The sequence below is a fragment of the Octopus bimaculoides genome, chromosome 5 (assembly GCF_001194135.2).
Source record: "Octopus bimaculoides isolate UCB-OBI-ISO-001 chromosome 5, ASM119413v2, whole genome shotgun sequence".
Taxonomy (NCBI): Eukaryota; Metazoa; Mollusca; class Cephalopoda; order Octopoda; family Octopodidae; genus Octopus; species Octopus bimaculoides.
The window spans coordinates 4603405-4624554 of record NC_068985.1 but is presented as its reverse complement, the minus strand read 5'-3'; the positions used below and the strand labels follow the sequence as shown (position 1 = coordinate 4624554).

General features: G+C 38.2%; 1 protein-coding gene across 2 annotated transcripts in view; it reads left to right on the top strand.

Annotated features, from left to right (window-relative positions):
• Positions 1 to 21150, top strand: part of LOC106867821 (SCY1-like protein 2) — a 50951-nt gene that overhangs the window by 16118 nt on the left and 13683 nt on the right. For both annotated transcript variants that reach the window (XM_014912844.2, XM_014912843.2), the window contains exons 7-15: positions 6644 to 6760; positions 9837 to 9962; positions 10709 to 10885; positions 12658 to 12780; positions 13983 to 14096; positions 15009 to 15141; positions 16827 to 16945; positions 17256 to 17356; positions 18283 to 18367. In XM_014912844.2, the coding sequence (XP_014768330.1) occupies positions 6644 to 6760; positions 9837 to 9962; positions 10709 to 10885; positions 12658 to 12780; positions 13983 to 14096; positions 15009 to 15141; positions 16827 to 16945; positions 17256 to 17356; positions 18283 to 18367 (1095 nt within the window). The remainder of the gene's footprint in view (positions 1 to 6643; positions 6761 to 9836; positions 9963 to 10708; positions 10886 to 12657; positions 12781 to 13982; positions 14097 to 15008; positions 15142 to 16826; positions 16946 to 17255; positions 17357 to 18282; positions 18368 to 21150) is intronic.

Sequence of the window (21150 nt, the reverse complement as noted above, 5' to 3'; positions counted from 1 at the left end):
TTCCTATTTGATCTCTTGTTAATAATATTCAAAGTAATTGTTTTAGAGAACACAAAACCATAGAGAGATGCCTTCCATCTGCCCAACGCTTATTTCACTCTTTCATTGTCTGCATCCATAATTTCTCTTCAAAGATTATGCAAATGATTAAATTTCTCATCTATTTAGTGTATTTCCTTTTCTTAATGGGTTTCCATTATCATCATCATCGTTTAACGTCCGTTTTCCATGCTGGCATGGGTTGGACAGTTTGACCAGGGCTGGCAAGCAGGCTCCAGTCTGATTTTGCATGGTTTCTTATTTTTTATTTTTTTATTTAAAAAAAAAAATTTCTTTATTGCCTACAAGGGACTAAACATAGAGGAGACAAACAAGGACAGACAAAGGGATTAAGTTGATTACATCGACCCCAGTGCGTAACTGGTGCTTAATTTATCGACCCTGAAAGGATGAAAGGCAAAGTCGACCTTGGCAGAATTTGAACTCTGAACATAACGGCAGACAAAATACCGCTAAGCATTTCACCCTGCATGCTAACGTTTCTGCCAGCATGGTTTCTATATGGCTGGATGCCCTTCTTAGAGTCAACCACTTTACAGAGTGTACTGCATGCTTTTCACACAGCACCGGTACAGGCCTATCTTCCTCACCAGGAGGAGCAGCCTCTTCTGTGGATCTCCAGTACAGCAAGGCGCCAGGCATCTTGATCATTTGTCATCTCATCTGAAAGATTTAGTGTCCTGAAGTCATCCTTCAGTACTTTGTCTCACGTCCTCCTTAGTCCTTTGGTTTCTTTCACTGCTGCAGTGATCAACATCTGAACAAGGACTGAAAGGACACTTTTGAGAAAGGGGCCAAGTGTCTGGTGAAGATGTTGGTTTTACATTCATGAAGTTTTGGGTTTGATTCCATTGTCTGGTATCTCGGGGCAAGTGTCTTCCATTGTAGCCCTGGGATGACAAATGCCTTCTGCACGTAGTTTAGTAAATGGAAACTGAACAGATGAGTGTGTGTGTGTGTGTGCTTATGTGCATTCATGTATTTGTGTGTATGTGTCCTCATGTTGACGGCAGTGACATTGTATATGTCTTGTATAAACAAAAAGTCGGCAGTTTGGTGGTTTGATGTGCAAAAATGTACAACAAAATGCTTTACTTGGAAGCAAGTTAAGATTGACATTAGGAAAAGCATCTGGCTGTTGTCTGGCTTCAACAAGTCTTATCCAATCCATAGCCTGCTACATGAAAGGCATTGGTGCTGGTGTCATGTAAAAAGCACCATTGCTGATACCATATAAAAAGCATAGCTGTTGGTGTCACACAAAAAAACTCTGGTGATGGTGCCACATAAAAAGCACCCAATACACTCTGTAAAGTGGTTGGTGTTAGAAAGGGCATCTAACTGTAGAAACCAGGCCAAAACAGACAGTGGTACCTGCTGTGGCTCCTGGCCTTACCATCTCCTGTTAACCCCTTATTACTGTATTTCTGTTGAGATACTCTGTGTTTCTTTCAGTTATTTTAAATATAACAAAGAATTTAGTAAAATAACTTGGTTATCATTCAGCTAGTGTTAGGAACATAAACTGAGACTAAGGTTTGGTGGAAGATTTTAATCCAAAACTTATGAAAACAAGACATTTGTATAACAGAGCCAGAGTCGGTTTCAGCCAAGTTGGTAACGAAAGGGTTAAACTATCCGACCCATACCAGTAGGGAAAAACATATTAAATGATGGTGATGATTTATTTTAATCTATATTAGAGCCCATAGAATCTTAGTATGGAACCATTATTGAAAGTTGTGCCAGAAACCTAAGTTTACTGAGGTTAATGATTAAATGTTCAATAATGAAACCGTTTCTTGAAAGATTCCCTGTTTTCCTTTAACACCAAGAAATGATTTTGTTTTTAAGGTTGAACAACTCAGCACAACAATAGAATTGTTTTGAGTAACTCCATTCAGCCTCTGGTTGATGCCTAAAACATTCCAAATAATCTAAGTTTATTCTCATTTATAATGTTGCTTTATTATATTCACTTTCAAGAGGTTCAAACTAGCTATTTGTCCTTAATTAGCCATTTGTCCTTAATTAGCTATTTCACTGCACTGCTCTACCAGTAAGTCATTTCTTTATACGTCACACCCCAACTCTGCTACCGTAGTCCCAACAGCCTAACTATAATATCATATTTCTGTACAATGTGAGAAGGGCGTTTGTTTGTGTCTGTTGATTGTTGTTCTCTGTGTTGCCAACTTTGTCTATGAACGTAGCATTGTCACTCTTGACATTTTCACTCTTGATTGCAGAGATTTCCTTTGTTGGCAGAGATTGCAAGCAGGAAACCTCTGCAGTTCTATAAAGCAACATTATAAATGAGAATAAACTTAGATCATTTGGAATGTTTTAAACATCAACCAGAGGCTGAATGGAATTACTCAAAACAATTCTATTGCTGTGCTGAGTTGTTCAACCTTACAAGCAAATTTACAGGCATATGGGGTAGTGGTTAAGAGTGCAGGCTACTAACCCCAGCATTCCTAGTTTGATTCCAAGCAGTGATCTGAATAATAATAATAATAATAATAATAACAACAACAACATTGAAAAATACCTTAGGAATAAGAACCCAGGTTTGAAATTTCCCCAATACACCTGATGAAGGCTGGAGGGTATATCAGCTGAAATGTTGTGTTAACAACAAACAAGATGAGGACAAATGTCCATCAGATGTAAATAATGTAGGAAACCTCTGGTCCTTCGTTGATTTAGAAAAGTCATTGGTCAGCAGAACCAAAAGACAACTGATTACATTTATGTGGCTCTGTTGTTATTGCTATGGGTTACCTTTGGTCAGATTTTTTATCCAGCCAACAACTCTACTCAGAAACTGGGATGCATCCTGTTACTTGTATGATTCAGGAGTGTCAGCTCAGGCTGTGTGGCCATGTTGCTTGGTTTTCTGACTTTGACCCTGATTGCCATGTCTCCTTCACTGAGGGTCTGGCTAGGCTAATGGCTTGTGCTGGTCAACCACATGGTCACGGCAGAGGAGGAGCTTTCTCGTGAAGATTGTGACTCACTGGCACTCTGCTGAACAGGTCACCCAGGGGGATCCAGGAATTTACCGACAAACGGTGAAAGCAGCAACATACTCCAGTGGTGTTGTTATTGTTTAACTCTGATGTAACAAGCTTCTGACTAAACCTATTCCAGCTGCAGCCTTCCTCTCTTTTTCTGATAGAGTTTCTCACACCACATTTTTCAATATACTCTTCATTTTTCAAACTACAGTGGAACGTGCTTTTGGCTGCTATTTCTAGCAGGTTGAGTAACTAAATAAAGCAGCAATTCTCAACCGTGGTTCCCAGGGCCTCGTGTGACCCTCAAGCATCCTTCCAGCAGCTCTTGGTGGGTCTTCCCTTGGATATTAAGAAGGTTAACAACCACCGATCTCGAAGTTCTGTGTGTTTAGAAGGTTTGCTTTTGCTATAAAGCTGTTGTTTTTATCTAAACAGTACCCCCCCCCCCCCAAAAAAAAGCTAGAAACATCTGTCACTTATTGATTTATACAAGGCCAGGATGTTTAATTGATCCAAAATCATTACCAGCTGCTTCTGTCTTCTTTAGAACTTTATTAACAAATATTGCTGACATCAGATGACGACGATGATGATGATGATGATTGTGTTTTTTGTTGTAGAGTTTTTTTCTCTTTTTCCTGTTGGTTTAACTTGTGTAACATTTTGTGGACTAAATTAAATTTGTTTCAGTCTCTGTCAAAATCTGTCTGTGTTGTATTCAGCAACACAAGTAATTTGATATAAACGACATTAATACATATAAGATCCTCGTTAACTAATGTTAATCAATATTTCCAACAAGATAAGGTGCTGAGCAGGTAAAATCATTTGCTCAAATTCTGCCGAGATTGACTTTGCCTTTCATCCTTTTGCAGGTGATAAACTAGATACCAGTTGAATACTGGGGTAGATGTAATAAACTTAGCCCCCCCCCCCCGCCTCTCCACTGAAACTGCCGGCCTTGCACCGAAAGTTTATTTCCAACAAGATACACTCTCTTTTACTCTTTTACTTGTTTCAGTCATTTGACTGCGGCCATGCTGGAGCACTGCCTTTAGTTGAGCAAATTGACCACAGGACTTATTCTTTGTAAGCCTAGTACTTATTCTATCGGTCTCTTTTTGCTGAACTGCTAATTTACGGGGACGTAACCACACCAGCATCGGATAGTGGTGGGGGGACAAACATAGATACATACACACACACACACACACATGATGGGCTTCTTTAAATTTCCTTCGACCAAATCCACTCACAAGGCTTTAGTTGGCCCGAGGGTATAATAGAAGACACTTGCCCAAGGTGCCACGCAGTGGGACTGAAACCCAGAACACTAAATACTTCTTTCAATTAATTTTGAAATTAACTGAGTGATTTTTTTTGTTTTTTTTTCTTTTGTGTTAATAGTTTGGTTTAGGGGTTAGGGACTGAGCCCTTCATTTTCCTTGGTCCTCTGAGACCAGTGAAACTGAAGTTGACAACTGCAGGAAAGGGAATTCCAAAGGGCTGACATGATGGAAAGAAAGAGTTGGTTCTAGTGGTCAGTGTGGGGTGGAAGTGGGAGACTATACTGGGAGATGTAAGGAGGAGGAGGAGGAGGGAATTGTCAGTACTTGAATGGAGTGGGTTTGTGACCAACCAGCTGCAATGAGATGAGGCCATTGGCATACTAGTGATAGAAAAAGACATTCCTCTCTCTGGCTTTTTTTACTACTACTACTACTACTGCTGCTGCTGCCGTGGATGACGAATCCAGCCAAGTCGGGTGTCAGTTTACCTGGAAAGAAACAATACAGTCATTAATAAGAAGAATTGAAATTAATGACTTCCAACTGTAGCATCACTCCTTTGTAGTCAGCCAATGAACTTGCCAACCCACCCTTATAATTGTTGGTCCAACCATTCTTGATCTGATGAAGTTTTGAACCAACTACTACTCTTGGTATTACTTCTTCATATTCATTCTATGATGCTGTGAAAGGGAATTTGGTTGGAGGCAAGGGTATTTTTTTCCCAGCCAATTATGGCCTTGCTCAATATATCAAAACTCACTTGTTTTCTCAGTCTACGAACTTAGCTGCTTCATCATCATCATCATCATCATCATCATCATCATCATCATCATCATCATCATCATCATCATCGGTTGGATGGTTTGACAGGAGCTGGCAAGCCAGAGAGCTGCTCTAGGCTCCATTTGTCTGTTTTGGTAAGGTTTCTACAGCTGGATGTCCTTCCTAATGCCAACCACTTTACAAAGTGTGCCAGGTGCCTTTTATGTGGCACCAGTATGTTATGGCTTTTATTTGATGATTTTTCCGGATGAATATTTCAGGTGACTACTGAACGACAGAATCAGTAAAGCATTAAAATACCTTGTGGTAGTTGATTACATCCCTCTTCATTGTTTGGATCCCACCTCCCACTGAGTTTAATAAAGTAATTGAGTGAGATTAATCTTTTAGCATTTAGGCCAGCCATATCCAGCCAAAATATTCTGCCTTGTTCTATGTTCAAACTGGCCAGATCCAGCCTCTCACACCTACCTTACAATGTTAGTCTAAAAGAATATACAATCACATCATTGAAATCTCAAGGCTACAAACTAATGTATGATCAATTCAAAACATTAACAAAACAAGAGCACTCAAAGAGCACAAAACTTCACCAAGGCAACACTAACGTCCTCTCAATGATTAGCCAAGAGATGATTTTTAAAATGAGAATATCTGAAATAAACTTGGCTGCTCTCACAAACAAGAATACTAAAAATGAACCCGACTGCTCTCAAAAATTAAGTAAAAAAACAGGAAAAATAATCTAGAATCCTAGTCTGGTAGCGGATTGATCCCAAAATCTAATCAGTTCATGCCAGTTATGAGGCCAAACATCCCTGAAAGCTTCATCTGAATCCATCCAGCAGTTCTTGAGATATCTTGTCTACAAATAAACAAACGTGACTGAAAACAACACCTCTGCCGGTGGAGGTAATAAATAAACATTACATTTGACAGTGATATGAATGCTAAAGGCTTAATGAGTCTGCAAGTTCACTGCCTTAAACGAAAGATAATAAAGTTTATTACTTTAGAAATAAAGGCTACCATGTTGGATTCCATCTGGTGCTCTGTACACATCCAGGCATAACATGATTAAACCTTGGGTATTTCAACCAGTCATATCCTAAATATTCTTGTTCAAACTGGCCAGATCCAGTCTCTCACACCTACTCTACAATGTCATTGTAAAAATAAACAATCACATCATTGAAATATTGAAGCTACAAGTTAATGCAGGATCAATTCAAAGCATCGACTAAATAAATTTGAACAGTAAAGGGCTAAAGGAATTTAGTCAATCCTAGAAGCTGGGGTCCCACCAAGGTCACATGACTCTCACATGACTGAAATTTGTAAAAGAATAAAAAAAAAAAAAAAGTGGGAGTTGTCACTATTTTCCTCAAACTAAGTTTTCTTCTGTTTTAATTAAGTAACATCTTCGTTAGAGAAATTAATATTCTTAAGTTTGAGATTGTATTGGTTTCTGAATGTATTTTCTAGTTGCGACATCTAACCCCTTCGCGGCTGGGATGTTTATCTGAGGAGGTCCGGGAGCATGTGAAGCTGCTGTTGAACACAGAGCCATCAGTGAGGCCGGATGCAAACCAACTAACAAAGGTAAGCTTTCTTTCCTTTCTCTATTAATTGTTTCAGTCATTAGACTGTGGCCATGCTGGGGCAATGCCTTCAAGAATTTTTAGTTAAATGAATCGACCATTTATTTTTTAAGCCTGGTATAAAAATCATGCAAATATAAAAATCAAGCAAATTCATGATTGAATAGAAATAATTAGATTAATTAATTTTTTTCTCTCTCTTTGCACTGGTATGATGAGTATATGTATTCTTGTCCAGTGTTCTTTCTTTTATGTATTCCCTAATCAAAAAACAACTAGAATTCCTACATCAATGTATACTAATGTGCAGATATGCCTCTACTCACGTATAAGTATATATACTAACAATTTTTCCCTTTATAAGATTTTTATATGACATTATATATAGATTATTTGGTATACTTATTTGCACCCCCTACTCGTCAATTTCTCTTATATTCATAATACATAATACTCTTTTATTACTTGAATATTAATTCTTAACATAATACCACTATATATCCCTGTCACATTATGCTAAGCTAGCTCCTTAACTCATACTTTTATTTATACTTAAACATAGTGAATATTATTACCTTACATATCGATACATATAATCTAAACCCTCTATTTTTCAATTTTTCATTCCCAGCTCAATTATCTCCCCCAAATTGTTATTTTTCATATCCCAACTTACAATAATAAACCTCTGAATGTTCTTTTTTCATCTTTATAGCCACAGCAAATATTTACTATCTAAATTGTAATATTAACAACTATTTTCCCGTTTTTACTTATTTTTCTATCTTGTATTTAATACATACAAACGAATATTAGTTCTTTTACAAACACAAAACCATTTTTCGCAGCTTATTCTCTCTTCAAGTATTTCTACCCCATTAATACTTGTTTACGTTAACAATCCAACGGCCCTTTATACACGATCTCCTCTAGATTAACTTCATTCTCATGTATAAAAATTTTGTTTTTTAATTATACACCACACTTAGTATTGTTTCTAAGTGTCAAGTCATCTCTTAATTTAAACATAGCCATTCCTTTCCTTTGGACATTTCTATACAACCTGTAGGAAAGTGGTTATACACCATTAGGTGTACACCCGCTTCCGTACATTAAATTCTGAAGAAACAACGGAACGCAGATTCTGAACCATCAACACAACAATATTTATTTACAGAGGAAATAGGCAGCACTTTGCCCTTTGGTTGCTGAGATGCCGTCATTGATGTTGAGTGGTTATTTGTCTAGCTCCAGAGTTGGAATGTTGGAAAGAGCTGTCTCCAGAGTTGGAATGTTGGAGACAGACAGCTTGACACGTCCATGCTCATGGCTGGCCAGCCGAGAAAGAGACTGAATAAGGGCGCCAAACTTGGATCTCTAATGACCACGCATGCGCATGAGACTCTTCTCGTGTTCCTTCCGGAACTAGTCCCTGCGCATGCGTGGATAAGCTTACCGGAAAAGTCGTCTGCTAGTAAGGCGTTACTACAAACCTTTTACCTACACAACTTACTTGGCGTTAGAATTACTAATCTCCTGAGTCATAGAGGGAACGTCTCAAAATCCTTTCTCACTTATATTTTCAAATAATCGTTAGAGCCTTAGTTTTAGTTTATACTTAACTGGACTCACATCTCTTCTTTCTTTCTCATAAGGATTAATATGAATCTCCGAAATTCTATTCTGCTAGTTCCTTTATCAAGTTCTTGGTGAAAATTTTGTTTATACTTCTTGCACTGAAGAGAACAGTGATATATAATTAATTTAATTTAATTAATTTAATTATTTCTATTCAACCTTGAATTTACATAATTTTTTATATCGCTGTTTGAAACGATCGTCTGCAAGAATTAATACCCTCTTACATTTTAACATCTTCTCTTCTCCATTTTTAACAAATTCATTGAGTTTTATGGGATTCCTTTCCATAAATTCACATAACACACCATATACAAGTATTATTTTCATAATCACGAACTTACACCAGTAAGCTACCAGCAAAATATATACATATATGTGTATATCATCATCGTTTAACATCCGCTTTCCATGCTAGCATGGGTTGGACGATTTGACTGAGGACTGGTGAAACCAGATGGCTACACCAGGCTCCAGTCTGATTTGGCAGAGTTTCTACAGCTGGATGCCCTTCCTAACGCCAACCACTCAGAGAGTGTAGTGGGTGCTTTTACGTGTCACCCGCACGAAGGCCAGTCAAGCGGTACTGGCAACGGCCACGCTCAAAATGGTGTATTTTATGTGTCACCCGCACAAGAACGTGATCATTGTCAGTGCCACCTGACAGGCTCCTGTGCTGGTGGCACATAATAAGCACCATTCAAGCGTGGTCGATGCCAGTACCCCCTGACTGGTCCTTGTGTCGGTGGCATGTAAAAAGCACCCACTGCACATTTTATATATATATATATATATATATATATATATATATATATATTGTTATAGTCAAGACTACTCTGTGGATTTCTAGTGTTTGAGATCCTTGTACGGATGTTTATTTCAGAAAATTGGCCATAGAATTGTCAGTTGTCATCTAAACGTAACAAGCTATTATTATATAAGGAGAAAAAATGAGAAGCCAGTGAAGTGTTTGTTAGAGAAAGAGTGTGTGATTGTTGTAGTAAAATTAGCAAAAACTTGAACATTGACAACCTTATTAAAAAGACAAAAAATTGTCTTTAAAATGTTTAATAACATCTAATTACTATATGTTGTTTTTGTATTTGCAAGATTCAAAATGTGAATTTATTTGTTAAAACAAATCTTGTTGTGTCTTGGGAGGATCATTGCACCAATAATACCACATGCACTGGTTCACCATGACTTCTTTTAATGATAAAGCAATGATATTGAACCACTGCATGTGTGTTATTATTATTGGCATAATGACCTTCCCAAGACACAAGATTTAATTATTAATATGTTGTAAGAAATTATTGTCAATATTAATTTTATTTAATTATTACTTCATATATAGAAAACTGTTGCTAAATGTTTCTACCATCTTGATGTAGTATATTGTTTTCTAAAAATCTTTGGCATATTTCTTTCTTTTGCAGATTCCATTTTTTGAGGATGTTGGATCTATGACTCTACAGTACTTAGACACATTATTTCAAAGAGATAACTTACAGAAATCTAAATTCTTCAAAGGTTTGCCAAAAATAATTGCTAAGTTACCAAAGGTAAATTTCTCTTTGTCTTCTTCATATTCTTTGTTTTGTTTTGACTTCCCATGAAATTTAGTTGAAATGTTGGTGGCTCCAAGGGAGAATTCTTCACATTATTGGAAGACTCTGTTTCAAAGTGGCTTTGTGGATGAGATCTGAGTTCTTATTTATGAGACTTCATCTTGGAATATGAAATTATTTCAGTTTGACTGGAAGTGTCAATTAGTCATAAATTATCATAAATTAGAAAGTAAACATGAATGCAGAAGATATTCATTCCTTTTAGGTGGTGGGCATGGAATGGCTAATTTGCAAGCCTGGGCACCAAACTGTTAATTTGTTAATCATTAATTAACGAAGTTAACATTTTCGTTAATGATTTAACTTCCAAGTTAACTTTGGAAATCATTATCGGACTAATTAACTTCTGTTAACTTCCGTTAACTTCAATTCAATTGAAGTTAACGGATTTTACAGTTTTAGCACTTTTTAAAGGTGTTTTAGGTGGATTGAGAGCAAAAACGGATTTTTCTTTTGTTTTTTGTCTATAATAAAAATTAACGGTTTGTCGATAACTTCTGCTATGTTTTTAAACATTTAACTGATTCATGGTCATCAAAGTTAACCGATTAACAAAGTTAACTTTTCGATTAACCGTGTCCACCATTGCCAATCTGTATTATCCTTGTATTTTATCTTTCACTTGTTTTTTTCCCATTTTCTTTTAATTCCATGATTGACCGACTTACCCTTTATTCCAGCGAGTTAATCAGCAACGCATCTTGCCGCCATTGTTCAGTGAATCGGTCAACCCTGACATGATACCATTTGTACTTCCAAGCATTCTTTATATCGCAGAGCAATCAACAGAAAGGGAATATGTGACACTTATCTTTCCTGAAATTATTCCAATGTTTAAACTCCAGAAGCCTGTTCAAGTAAGTTTTTTTTTTATTGAGTTCTATCATTTTTCTGAATTTATCTCAGCGAAAACAAATTCTCATCTGTGACTTTTTTTGCTGTTTTATATAAAAGACAAGAATTCCGTAATATTGAGGAATTCATCTTGAGAAAGCATTACTTACAGCTGTCGAATGCTAAAAAGCACAGAGGTATCAATAGCAGATGAAGAATGTCCAGCACTAATAATGGAACTGCTAGATCACGTGATTTCTGCATGTTTGCACGTCATCATCAGTAAGCACCCACTGTCACTACATCCTTATCAAACTTTGCTTCTACTGATGTATCAAAAGACAGTGACTGATCAGTCGCTGGTGTTGCAGATGGCTGGCAGCCTCAGTAAAAATGGTTTTTAGTGATGCAAGTAACATTTGTACCAAATAACATTCTGTATCTATTATTTAACTTGGGAGAAGTGTTCATCATCATCATCGTTTAACGTCCGCTTTCCATGCTGGCATGGGTTGGATGGTTCGACTGGGGTCTGGGAAGCCAAGAGGCTGCACCAGGCTCCAATCTGATCTGGCAGTGTTTCTACAGCTGGATGCCCTTCCTAACGCCAACCACTCTGTGAGTTTAGTGGGTATTTTTACTAAACTGGACTGAACCCAGAACCATGTGGTTGAGAAGCAAGCTACTTACCACACAGCCACGCCTGTGCCAGAGGTGCATGGGAAAACTCATTTAAATAAAAAGTTTGAGAACCACTGCACTATACTTTCATTATAACAGGGCCTTTTGAATTTGAAGGTATTTGGCTTAAATCATAAGGTTGAGAGTTCAATTCCTGGCAGCATGTTGTCTCCTTGAGCAAGACCCTTTATTTCTTATTCCTCTAGTCTACTCAGCTGGCAAAAATGAGTTGTACCTGTAATTCAAAGGGGGCCAGCCTTGTCACATTCTGTGTTGCTCTGGATCTCCCTGAGAATGTGTGGTAAGAAGCTTGCTTACCAACCACATGGTTCCAGGTTCAGTCCCACTGCTCAACACCTTGGGCAAGTGTCTTCTACTATAGCCTAGGGTCAACCAAAGCCTTGTGAGTGGATTTGGTAGATGTCATATATATATATGTGTGTGTCATCATCATCATCATCATCATTTAGCATCCACCTTCCATACTGGCATGGGTGGAACGGTTGACAATAAGTTATGAATACCCAAATTGTGAAGACAATTACATAATAACATGAAATTAGTTACCTGATAGTAAGAATTCAAATAAAGTAGCCCCGAAAAGGGCTCTAATGTGTTCCCAGAGTATGTAGAACATAGGAGGAAATCATAATAAGGTATGTATACTAAAATCGTGAAGCATGTTACGTAATAACAGGCAAATCAGATATGAGATGATAACAATTCAAACAAAATAACTCTGAATAGGGCATTTGTGCATTTGCAGAGAATATTACCCTCAGCGGAGTTAGTGTTGGTATATTCGTGAATAAGTCACTAACTGAAATAAGTGGATCTATTGTTTAGGAAAATACTATTTACTTGTTTAAGGGTTTGTTCTGGATAAATTGTGAAAATAATTCTAACAGTTCAAAATACTAAGAAATAGGCATAATCAATTTGATTTATACCAAATGATTTAGGAAAACCCAGAACCATGTGGTTGGGAAGCAAACTTCTTACCACACAGTCATTCCTTGTTTTTTTTTTTTAATTTAATTGCATTTTTTTGTATTATTTTGTCTGTTATGAAAGTCGAATAATAAATCTGTTGTTTGTTTGTTTGTTTCTTCAGATCCTCCTGATATTCCTGCAGAATATGACTTTACTTCTCAGTAAAACAAGTTCTTCAGACATCAAGAATCATGTTTTACCCATGGTTTACCATGCTTTAGAATCTAATGATCCCCAAATTCAGGTAAATTCTTTTTTGAAAATTTTACAAATCGTTGCAATCCACACATTGCATGAAGCGTGACAACGAACGTTAGTGACAGTTAGGGAAATATTTCAAAGAATCCTATGTATTGTCAGATATTGGTTCAATGTACAGGATTCTTTGAAAGTGTAGCAATTAAATAGCAATTACCCTAACATGTATGAATATATTAATTAAAATTTTTGGTTGTGAAATAAGTGTTTTACAAACCAGCTGAGATGATGAGGAATTTACTTAAATTGGTTGCCACCTGCACCACCACCATCACCATGATGATGATGATGATGCTGTAATGTCCATTTTCCCTGCTGGTATGGGTTCGATGGTTTTGACAGGTGATGGCTCCATTTGTCCGTTTTAACATGGTTTCTATGGCTGGATACCTTTTACATGGCACTAACTTTTTTATGAGACACCAGCACAGGGACACAAAAAGCACCTGTAAAGTTATCTTGCATCTCATAATAGATACATGTTTATTAGTCCCTCTGGTTGGGTAGCCATGCATCTCCTCTACAGCAGCACACCTGTTTCTAACCTCATTCTTCATCACTCCCCTTCTCTTACTTTTCCCTCTGACCAGGTAACCAAGTATCTCCTTTACATTAGCACACTCGTTTCTGGCCTCTTTCTTGTACCTCTCTCATACTCTCCCCCCCCCCCTCTCTCTCACCATGTACCTCCTCTATAGCAAGGCACCTATTTCTGCCTCTCTATTTCTCTGTTGGGTGACATGCTATGCTTGAGGAGACCTATTGAATCAAGTAAATAAAATCACAATCAAATGGAAATTGTAGTTGTGGCCGATACCAGTGCTGGTGGCACGCAATAAGCACCATTCATGTGTGGGTTGTTGCCAGAGTCACCTGACTGGCTCCCCATGCCGGTGGCATGTAAAAAGCACCATCTAAATATGGCCCATGCCAGTGCTACCTGACTGGCTCCCATGCCGGTGGTACACAAAAAGCACCCACTACACTCTTGGAGTGGTTGACGTTAGGAAGGGCATCTACTACAATTAGCCATCATTTTTGATGGCATGGGGCCACCTAGTTATATATATAATTCTTGTTGGCTGCAGGTTGCCTATGACTGGTTTATAACAATCTTTTCTAAGATAGAAGATTCCAGCAAAAATATTTTAAAAATTTAATAACCCCAAAATATTTCTGTTTCCACAGGAACTTGTTCTCAATATCATACCTACTTTTGCTAGTCTTATTGAATATACGTCCCTGAAAAATTGTATTATACCAAGGATCAAGAAAATGTGTTTAGCCACCTCAAGCCTTTCGGTGAATATCTAATTTATCTTCTCTTTAATTCTAATCTGTTTTCTTTCAGATTCTGTTTTTGTTAGTTTGCTGCTTTTTCTGCATGAAATTTAAATGAAAATTACAAAGTGTGTGTGTGTGTGTGTGTGTGTGCGCACAAACACACACAAACATTGTTGATGTCATAATAACTTATAAACTGTTGAAAGAATGTGAAATAATTCTATTTTGAAGCTGTGGACTCTTTCTGTCCAGTGGGGTTTTTTTTACAACCCAATATTTAGATGTGATTATTTATAACTTTATCATCTTCTCCAAGATTCACTCTTCCAAGAAATATTCATGTTTGTCTGTACGTTAAAGATGATTGCTGTCTGCTCAAGTAAGAGCATCTCAAATTAAAATAGGACACTTACGTACAGGTTGGTGACAACCCCATCAAGCATTTTAGGTCTGCACCTGCTTCCATCTTCCCATTGCCATGGGACTTCAAAAAAAAACTGAAAATAAAATGGAAAGCATGTCTGCAATTCCTGAGCAGAATTTTAGGTTTAGTAAAGTTCTTAAAAGTGTTCCTAACCTGTTGGCTTGATTCAAAGACAAGCTTAGGCAAGCTACTTGGTGTCAGTAAAGATTCCTGACTGAGGAATGCAGGGACATTATGGATCTTATACTGGCATTAAAGATTCACAAAATGGTCCAGACCATTCTTTGCAAAATGGGCTGAGCCTCCTTCACAGTGTCCGTGCACTGGACACTGACCAGTCCTAGGGATGCTTATAGATGGCAAGAACTGTTCTTTACATTTGATCCCTGTAAATAATGGCATTGTTTAAGAACCACAGCAGCATTTCGTTTCTTCTTCTGGTGACTCTTACTGCGTTGACTTTGTGCCTCACGTCTCTCTTTCATGTCATTGCTTTCATCTTTCAGGTACGAGTTGGATGTCTTGTGTGTATTGGTAAACTTCTGGAATACATGGATAAATGGTGTGTGTTGGATGAAGTGATACCGTTGCTGCCTCAAATACCGTCTCGAGAACCTGGAGTGCTTATGAGTATTTTAGGTAGGTCTCTCTTTGAATATCATCATCATCGTCATCATCGTTTAACATCTTATTTCTTTATTGCCCACAGGGGGCTAAACATAGAGGGGACAAACAAGGACAGACAAAGGGATTAAGTTAATTACATCGACCCCAGTGCGTAACTGGTACTTAATTTATCGACCCCAAAAGGATGAAAGGCAAAGTTGACCTTGGCGGAATTTGAACTCAGAACGTAACGGCAGACGAAATACTGTTAAGCATTACACCCAGCGTGCTAACGTTTCTGCCATTGTTTAAGATCTGTTTTCCATGCTGGCATGGGTTGGACGGTTTGACTGAGGACTGGTGAGCCAGAGGCTGTGCCACGCTCAATCTGATCTGGCAGAGTTTCTACAGCTGGATGCCCTTCCTAGTGCCAACCACTCTGAGAGTTGTGGGTGCTTTTTACATGCCATTGGTACAGGAGCCAGAGGAGGCTGGCAATGACCATGATCGGATGGTGCTTTTTACATGTCACCGGTACGAAAGCCAGTCAAGCGGTGCTGGCATCGACCACATTTGGATTGTGCTTTTTATGTGCCACCAGCATGGGGATCACAACTACAATTTCCATTTGATTTTGATGTACTTGACTCAATAGGTCTCCTCAAGCATGGCATGTCGCCCTATGATCCAAGGTACTTTTGAGTGGGCTGGGGCTGGTTATGTGAAACTGGTGTGGGTTACAGCTGTGATCTCACTTTATTTGCTGGGTCTTTGCAGTCACAGCATACCTCCAGAGGTCTCGGTCTTTCGTCATTGCCTCATCCCATGTCTTCATGGGTTTTACTCCTGCCCCGGATTCCTTCAAGTCATGAAAAATGAAAGAGAAAAGATTGTGTCTGTAAGAGGTGTAAAAAGGTAATGTAACCAAATGAAATTTATTGTGTTAGGAAGGACATCTGGCCAGAGAGACTATGTGAAAGCAGACAATGGAACTTGTTGCAGTCTTCTGACTTGCCAGTATGGAAAAATGGACATTAAATGATAATGATGATGGTGATGGTGATGTTTACATCTATTTCAAACATTTTGTGTAGTCTTTTGTAAAGATAATTTAGTTTGTATATGTCTCAGTTGATTGAATTGTGGGAAATTGATATTTCTGGGAAAAGTTACCTGTGTTAGGTTATCATCCTATACAGGAGGAAAATGCACTCTCATCCACTTAACAGAAAATAGTTAACCCTTATACTACCAACCCAGTTGAAACCGGCTCTGGCTCTGAGTACAAATGTCTTGCTTTCATAAGTTTTAAATTAAAATCTTCCACCAAACCTTAGTCACAATTTATATTCCTAACACTAGCTTAATGATAATAACTAAGTTATTTTACTAAATTCTTTGTTATATTTAAAATTAATTGAAAGAAACACAGAACATCTCAACAGAAATACAGTAATGAAAGGGTTAAGGTAAACATCTTTGAGGAACAATTTTTCAAAGAACTGAATTTACTTTTTAATTTGTTTCTGATTTGAAATTTGAGTCTGTGATCATTTACTAACACCCCCCCCCCCCCACTGACCGAAGATAATTGGAATAACATGAAAGTTAGTGGTCATATGGATATTGTGATGAAGCTAATTGAAGAATTTTTTTTTTCTCAAAGGTTTCTTGTTTGTATTCTAGCTAATGGCTAATCAAATATTTTTTCTATGCAGGAATCCTGAAGGTAACATTTTCCCATCCAAAACTAGGATTTACAAAAGAAATTCTGGCTACAAAAATCATTCCATTCTTAGTACCTTTGTGCATTGAAAATAATTTAAATCTGAACCAGGTAAGTAAACTTTATTTGTAAAACTTCTTTTCCCAATCATTTTACACCTGTTAACAATTGTTTTATTGAACGTTAACAATCTATTAGATTTTGTGTCAAGTCACTCATTTAGTCTCACTTCACAGTTGAGTGGTTACTGTCGAGTCACTCATCTAGTCTCACTTCACAGTTGAGGGATTAATAGATGATGACTTATCTGGTCGATGGTGTAGTAACAGTAGTAGTAGAAGTAGAAGTAGTAGGAATATTGGTATTGGTACAAGTAAGAAAATGTGTTCCCTGATGTCTGTTGGTTTTGCTCTGATTGCAGTTTAGTGCCTATATTGCCATTGTGAAGGAGATGATTAGCAAAGTGGAAAACGAACAGAAGGGAAAGCTGGAGCAGTTGAATTCAATGCAAGAGGAACAAAAGTAAGTAATTAATACAGATAGCTTTTTATTAATTGGTCTTAATTAATTCTTTCTTTCTGAGGCACAAATAATTCCTTCCCCGATGCCTCACCAATTGTCTGGGATCGTATTCTAACTTCATCGTGTGTATTATCACTGATCTTCACTTGCAAGTATTCTCGCTTCAAGATTGCTTCCGAATTCCTCTGCATTCTTCTGCCATCTTTACCATTCTCCTTGTTCCAACTACTGCCAGTAGGCGTCCAACAACCCTTCTCTCTCTTTCCTCTATTCAAAGCATCTCGTCCACTTTACCTCTCTTTCTCTCCCCCTCTCTTCTCATCATTTTCGGTCATTTTAAGATCAATAACTTTTCCTGGTTCTTTACCAACACAGCTGGCACAGACCTCGAATACTGATTCATCATCATCACCATCATCATCAGTATTATTATTTAATAGTTCCATATTTAAGAGATGATGAATTATTTACCTTATTTACATTTGACGGATATTTGTCCTCATCTTGTTTGTTGTTAACACGATGTTTCAGCTGATATACCCTCCAGCCTTCATCAGGTGTCTTGGGGAAATTTTGAACCTGGGTTCTCATTCCTAAGGTATTTTTAGATATTATTATTAGAATATGATCCCCTGAATAATAATAATAATAATTATAATAATAATAATAATAACATAGAAAAATACCTTAGGAATGAGAACCCAGGTTCAAAATTTCCCCAAGACACCTGTTGAAGGCTGGAGGGTATATCAGCCGAAACGTTGTGTTAACAACAAAAAAGATGAGGACAAATATCCATCAAATGTTACAATATGTACTGATGATACACACACATATATATATATGTGGTGAGAGAGAAAGAGAGAGGGAGAGAGCTGTTTCTGTTCTGATCCCTACTTATACTGGTCCCTACTTTCTTTTTTTAGGACAATAGACATCAGCAAGGTGAATGTTCCTGATGAGAAGAATCTGCTGCCTGAATTGATTTCTCCTTCATCAAGCAATACACTGGTAAGTGACCCTTGGAAATCCCTCCACAGACCACGACAAAATTTACTTCTCTTAATCTACGTATTTTGAATGCCAACACCTTTTCTATCATCATCATCGTCCTCATGGGATGTATTAGACCGTCCTCTCACACAACATATCACTGACTCTGTGTCCTGATCCTTTGGGCATTTTGTCTGTCAACCACAACATTATTCTAAGAACCTGATCTCATCTGTTCTCTTCATATTCTTTCTTTGGCTGTCTTTGCTACAAGTATCATTCATTCATAACACAGAATACAAGGTCAGGGTGTTCTTGATAAGAAGCCCACACCTTTGGCCGTTGGTTCCTTTATTGTAGTCTTCAGGTTTTGCCAGAGCTTCTCTGGGTCTGTTTCAGCTACTTTGATATTCAAAAGCTTACTGTCCAAGCTTCACTGAAACTCTTCCTACAGTTGTGCAAGTCCGTTGATTTGCAGTTTCTTCGTTAGATGACCTTTCTTCTTCCTGACAGGCTTGATGGACAGTGACTTCTGCACGAACCGATCTGTCGTCTGTAGCTGTCTGCACTAGGCACGTGCACTCAGGTCTGGTGCACATCCTCTGTATCTGTCTGCCACACCAGGACGTTGTCCAGCAGGTGCCAGTGTTTTGACCAGGGTTTTCTCCAGAATCTCTTCAACTGTTTCTCCTGCTGAAACTGGGCTTTGGTGATGAAGAGACCATGCTTAATGCAGAATTCTCCAGCAGCATTCATTCACCATTGTTGGAGCTGCCAATGTTAAGTTGACCAAGTACTCCTGGCAATATGGTGTTGTTTTTGCTGACCTTTGAAATCACCCTCAGTAACGATCCTGTCCCTACTGCTGGTCTTTTGGAGGAGGGATCTCAGTTCACTATTGAACAATTCCTATGTAGCTGGATCAGCCTGAAGGGCTCGAGCATAAATGCTAACGGTAGTTGTATACTGGTTGTCCAGTGAGGAAGCTGTAGAGACATAATGTGGTCAGAGTGGCCGATGGGTAGGCTCTCAAGCCAAGAGACAATGGTGGTGTCTATCGTAAAGCCAACTCCAGACTGCCTTGGGTCAGCCTTGACTTGTCCAGACCAGTACTTGCTCCGTCCAATACCTGTTCTCCATCGCAACAGAATTTTGCTTCCTGTCTGTGTTTAGTAGTTTTATAGCAAAACTATGTCTGTGCCGTCTGACCCCACTCTTTAGACTTGGGGCTCTGACCACAGTGGGTCAGTGGGCTAAGATAACCATAGCGACTAGCAAGCTGTAGGTTTTGTATTGGAGTGGACATCTGGATGAGAAGCCTTACAGGGCTGGAGAGGGGTAAATCAATTGCATTGATCTCTGTATTCAACTGGTCTTTATTTTATCGATCCTGAAGAGATGAAAGACGAAGTTGAACTCGGCTACAGAACTGAAAGAAATGCTGTTAGGCACTTTGTCCAACGCGCTAACGATTCTGCCAGCTCGTGGCATCCAGCCTTATGGGAAAAGTTTTGTTCAAGGGAGATAACCTAATGTCTCCAACTTGGTAACCGCACTCAGCTGTGAGAAATTGTAGCCAAATCTCCCTCAGATCACACCATTGTTTTAAAAAAGTCATTGCATGATATAACCAAAACAAAAACGTTAAGATAATCACGGCAGGAATGCCTTTTTTGCCAGATCTGCTTGGTCAGCGGCCCTCGGGCCTTTATCTTATGAATAAACGAAGTTAGCTCCCTGTGATTATTCGCCCTGCCAAATGTTTTTCTCAAATCACAAAGGGAAGGTTCTCACAGAAACGTGTTGCAAAACTTTCGATTAATTGAGATTATCCATGCAATTTATAGAGAAAAACTTCCACAGAAGTGGGTTTTAAAATCTGAAAACAATCAAGGGAGATAACTGTAACTGAAATGTTTGGAAAATAAAAACGATTTAAATGGAATTAGCTGTTAATTAAATTAATTACTGGAGGAAAGTGATGGAGAGGTTTTGGGTATTAGATCTCTCTGAACCAAGTTAAAAAATGATTGGATATTTAGAAGATGAGAATTCTTTATTTCAATGTCCTGCACTGATATATTTTTTTATTCCTTTGAAGCAAAGTGCAGTATGTGTGTGTGCACCTGTCTCTCACCAATACTCATTCTCGATACAATAATAAATGGTCGATGTGCTAAGCACAGGCGTGGCTCTGTGGTAAGAAGCTTGTTTCCCAACCATATGGTTCTGGGTTCAGTCTTACTGCTTGACACTTTGGGCAGGCGTTTTCTACTAAGACGGAATCTGTCGTGTGTGTGTGTGTGTGTGTGTATAAAATTGATTGATAAAATAAGTTCCAGGTTAAAAAAAAATGTACTGGGGTTAAATCAATTGACAAAAAACTTCTTCAAGGCAGTGCTCCAGCATGGCCACAGTCTAATGAATCAGGTTAAAGTTAAATACATATTTTTTAAATATTTGGACACGTAGTCGATAGCTTCCGCTATCTGGGCGACCAAGTTAGTAGTGGGGGTGGGTGCGCTGAAAGTGTAGCTGCTAGAATAAGAATAGCCTGGGCAAAGTTTAGAGAGCTCTTACCCCTGCTGGCGACAAAGGGACTCTCACTCAGAGTAAAAGGCAGACTGTATGACGCATGCGTACGAACAACCATGCTACATGGCAGTGAAACATGGGCTGTAACTGCTGAGGACATACGTAAGCTCGCAAGGAATGAAGCCAGTATGCTCCGTTGGATGTGTAATGTCAATGTGAATACCCGTCAGAGTGTAAGTATCTTGAGAGAAAAGCTGAACATTAGA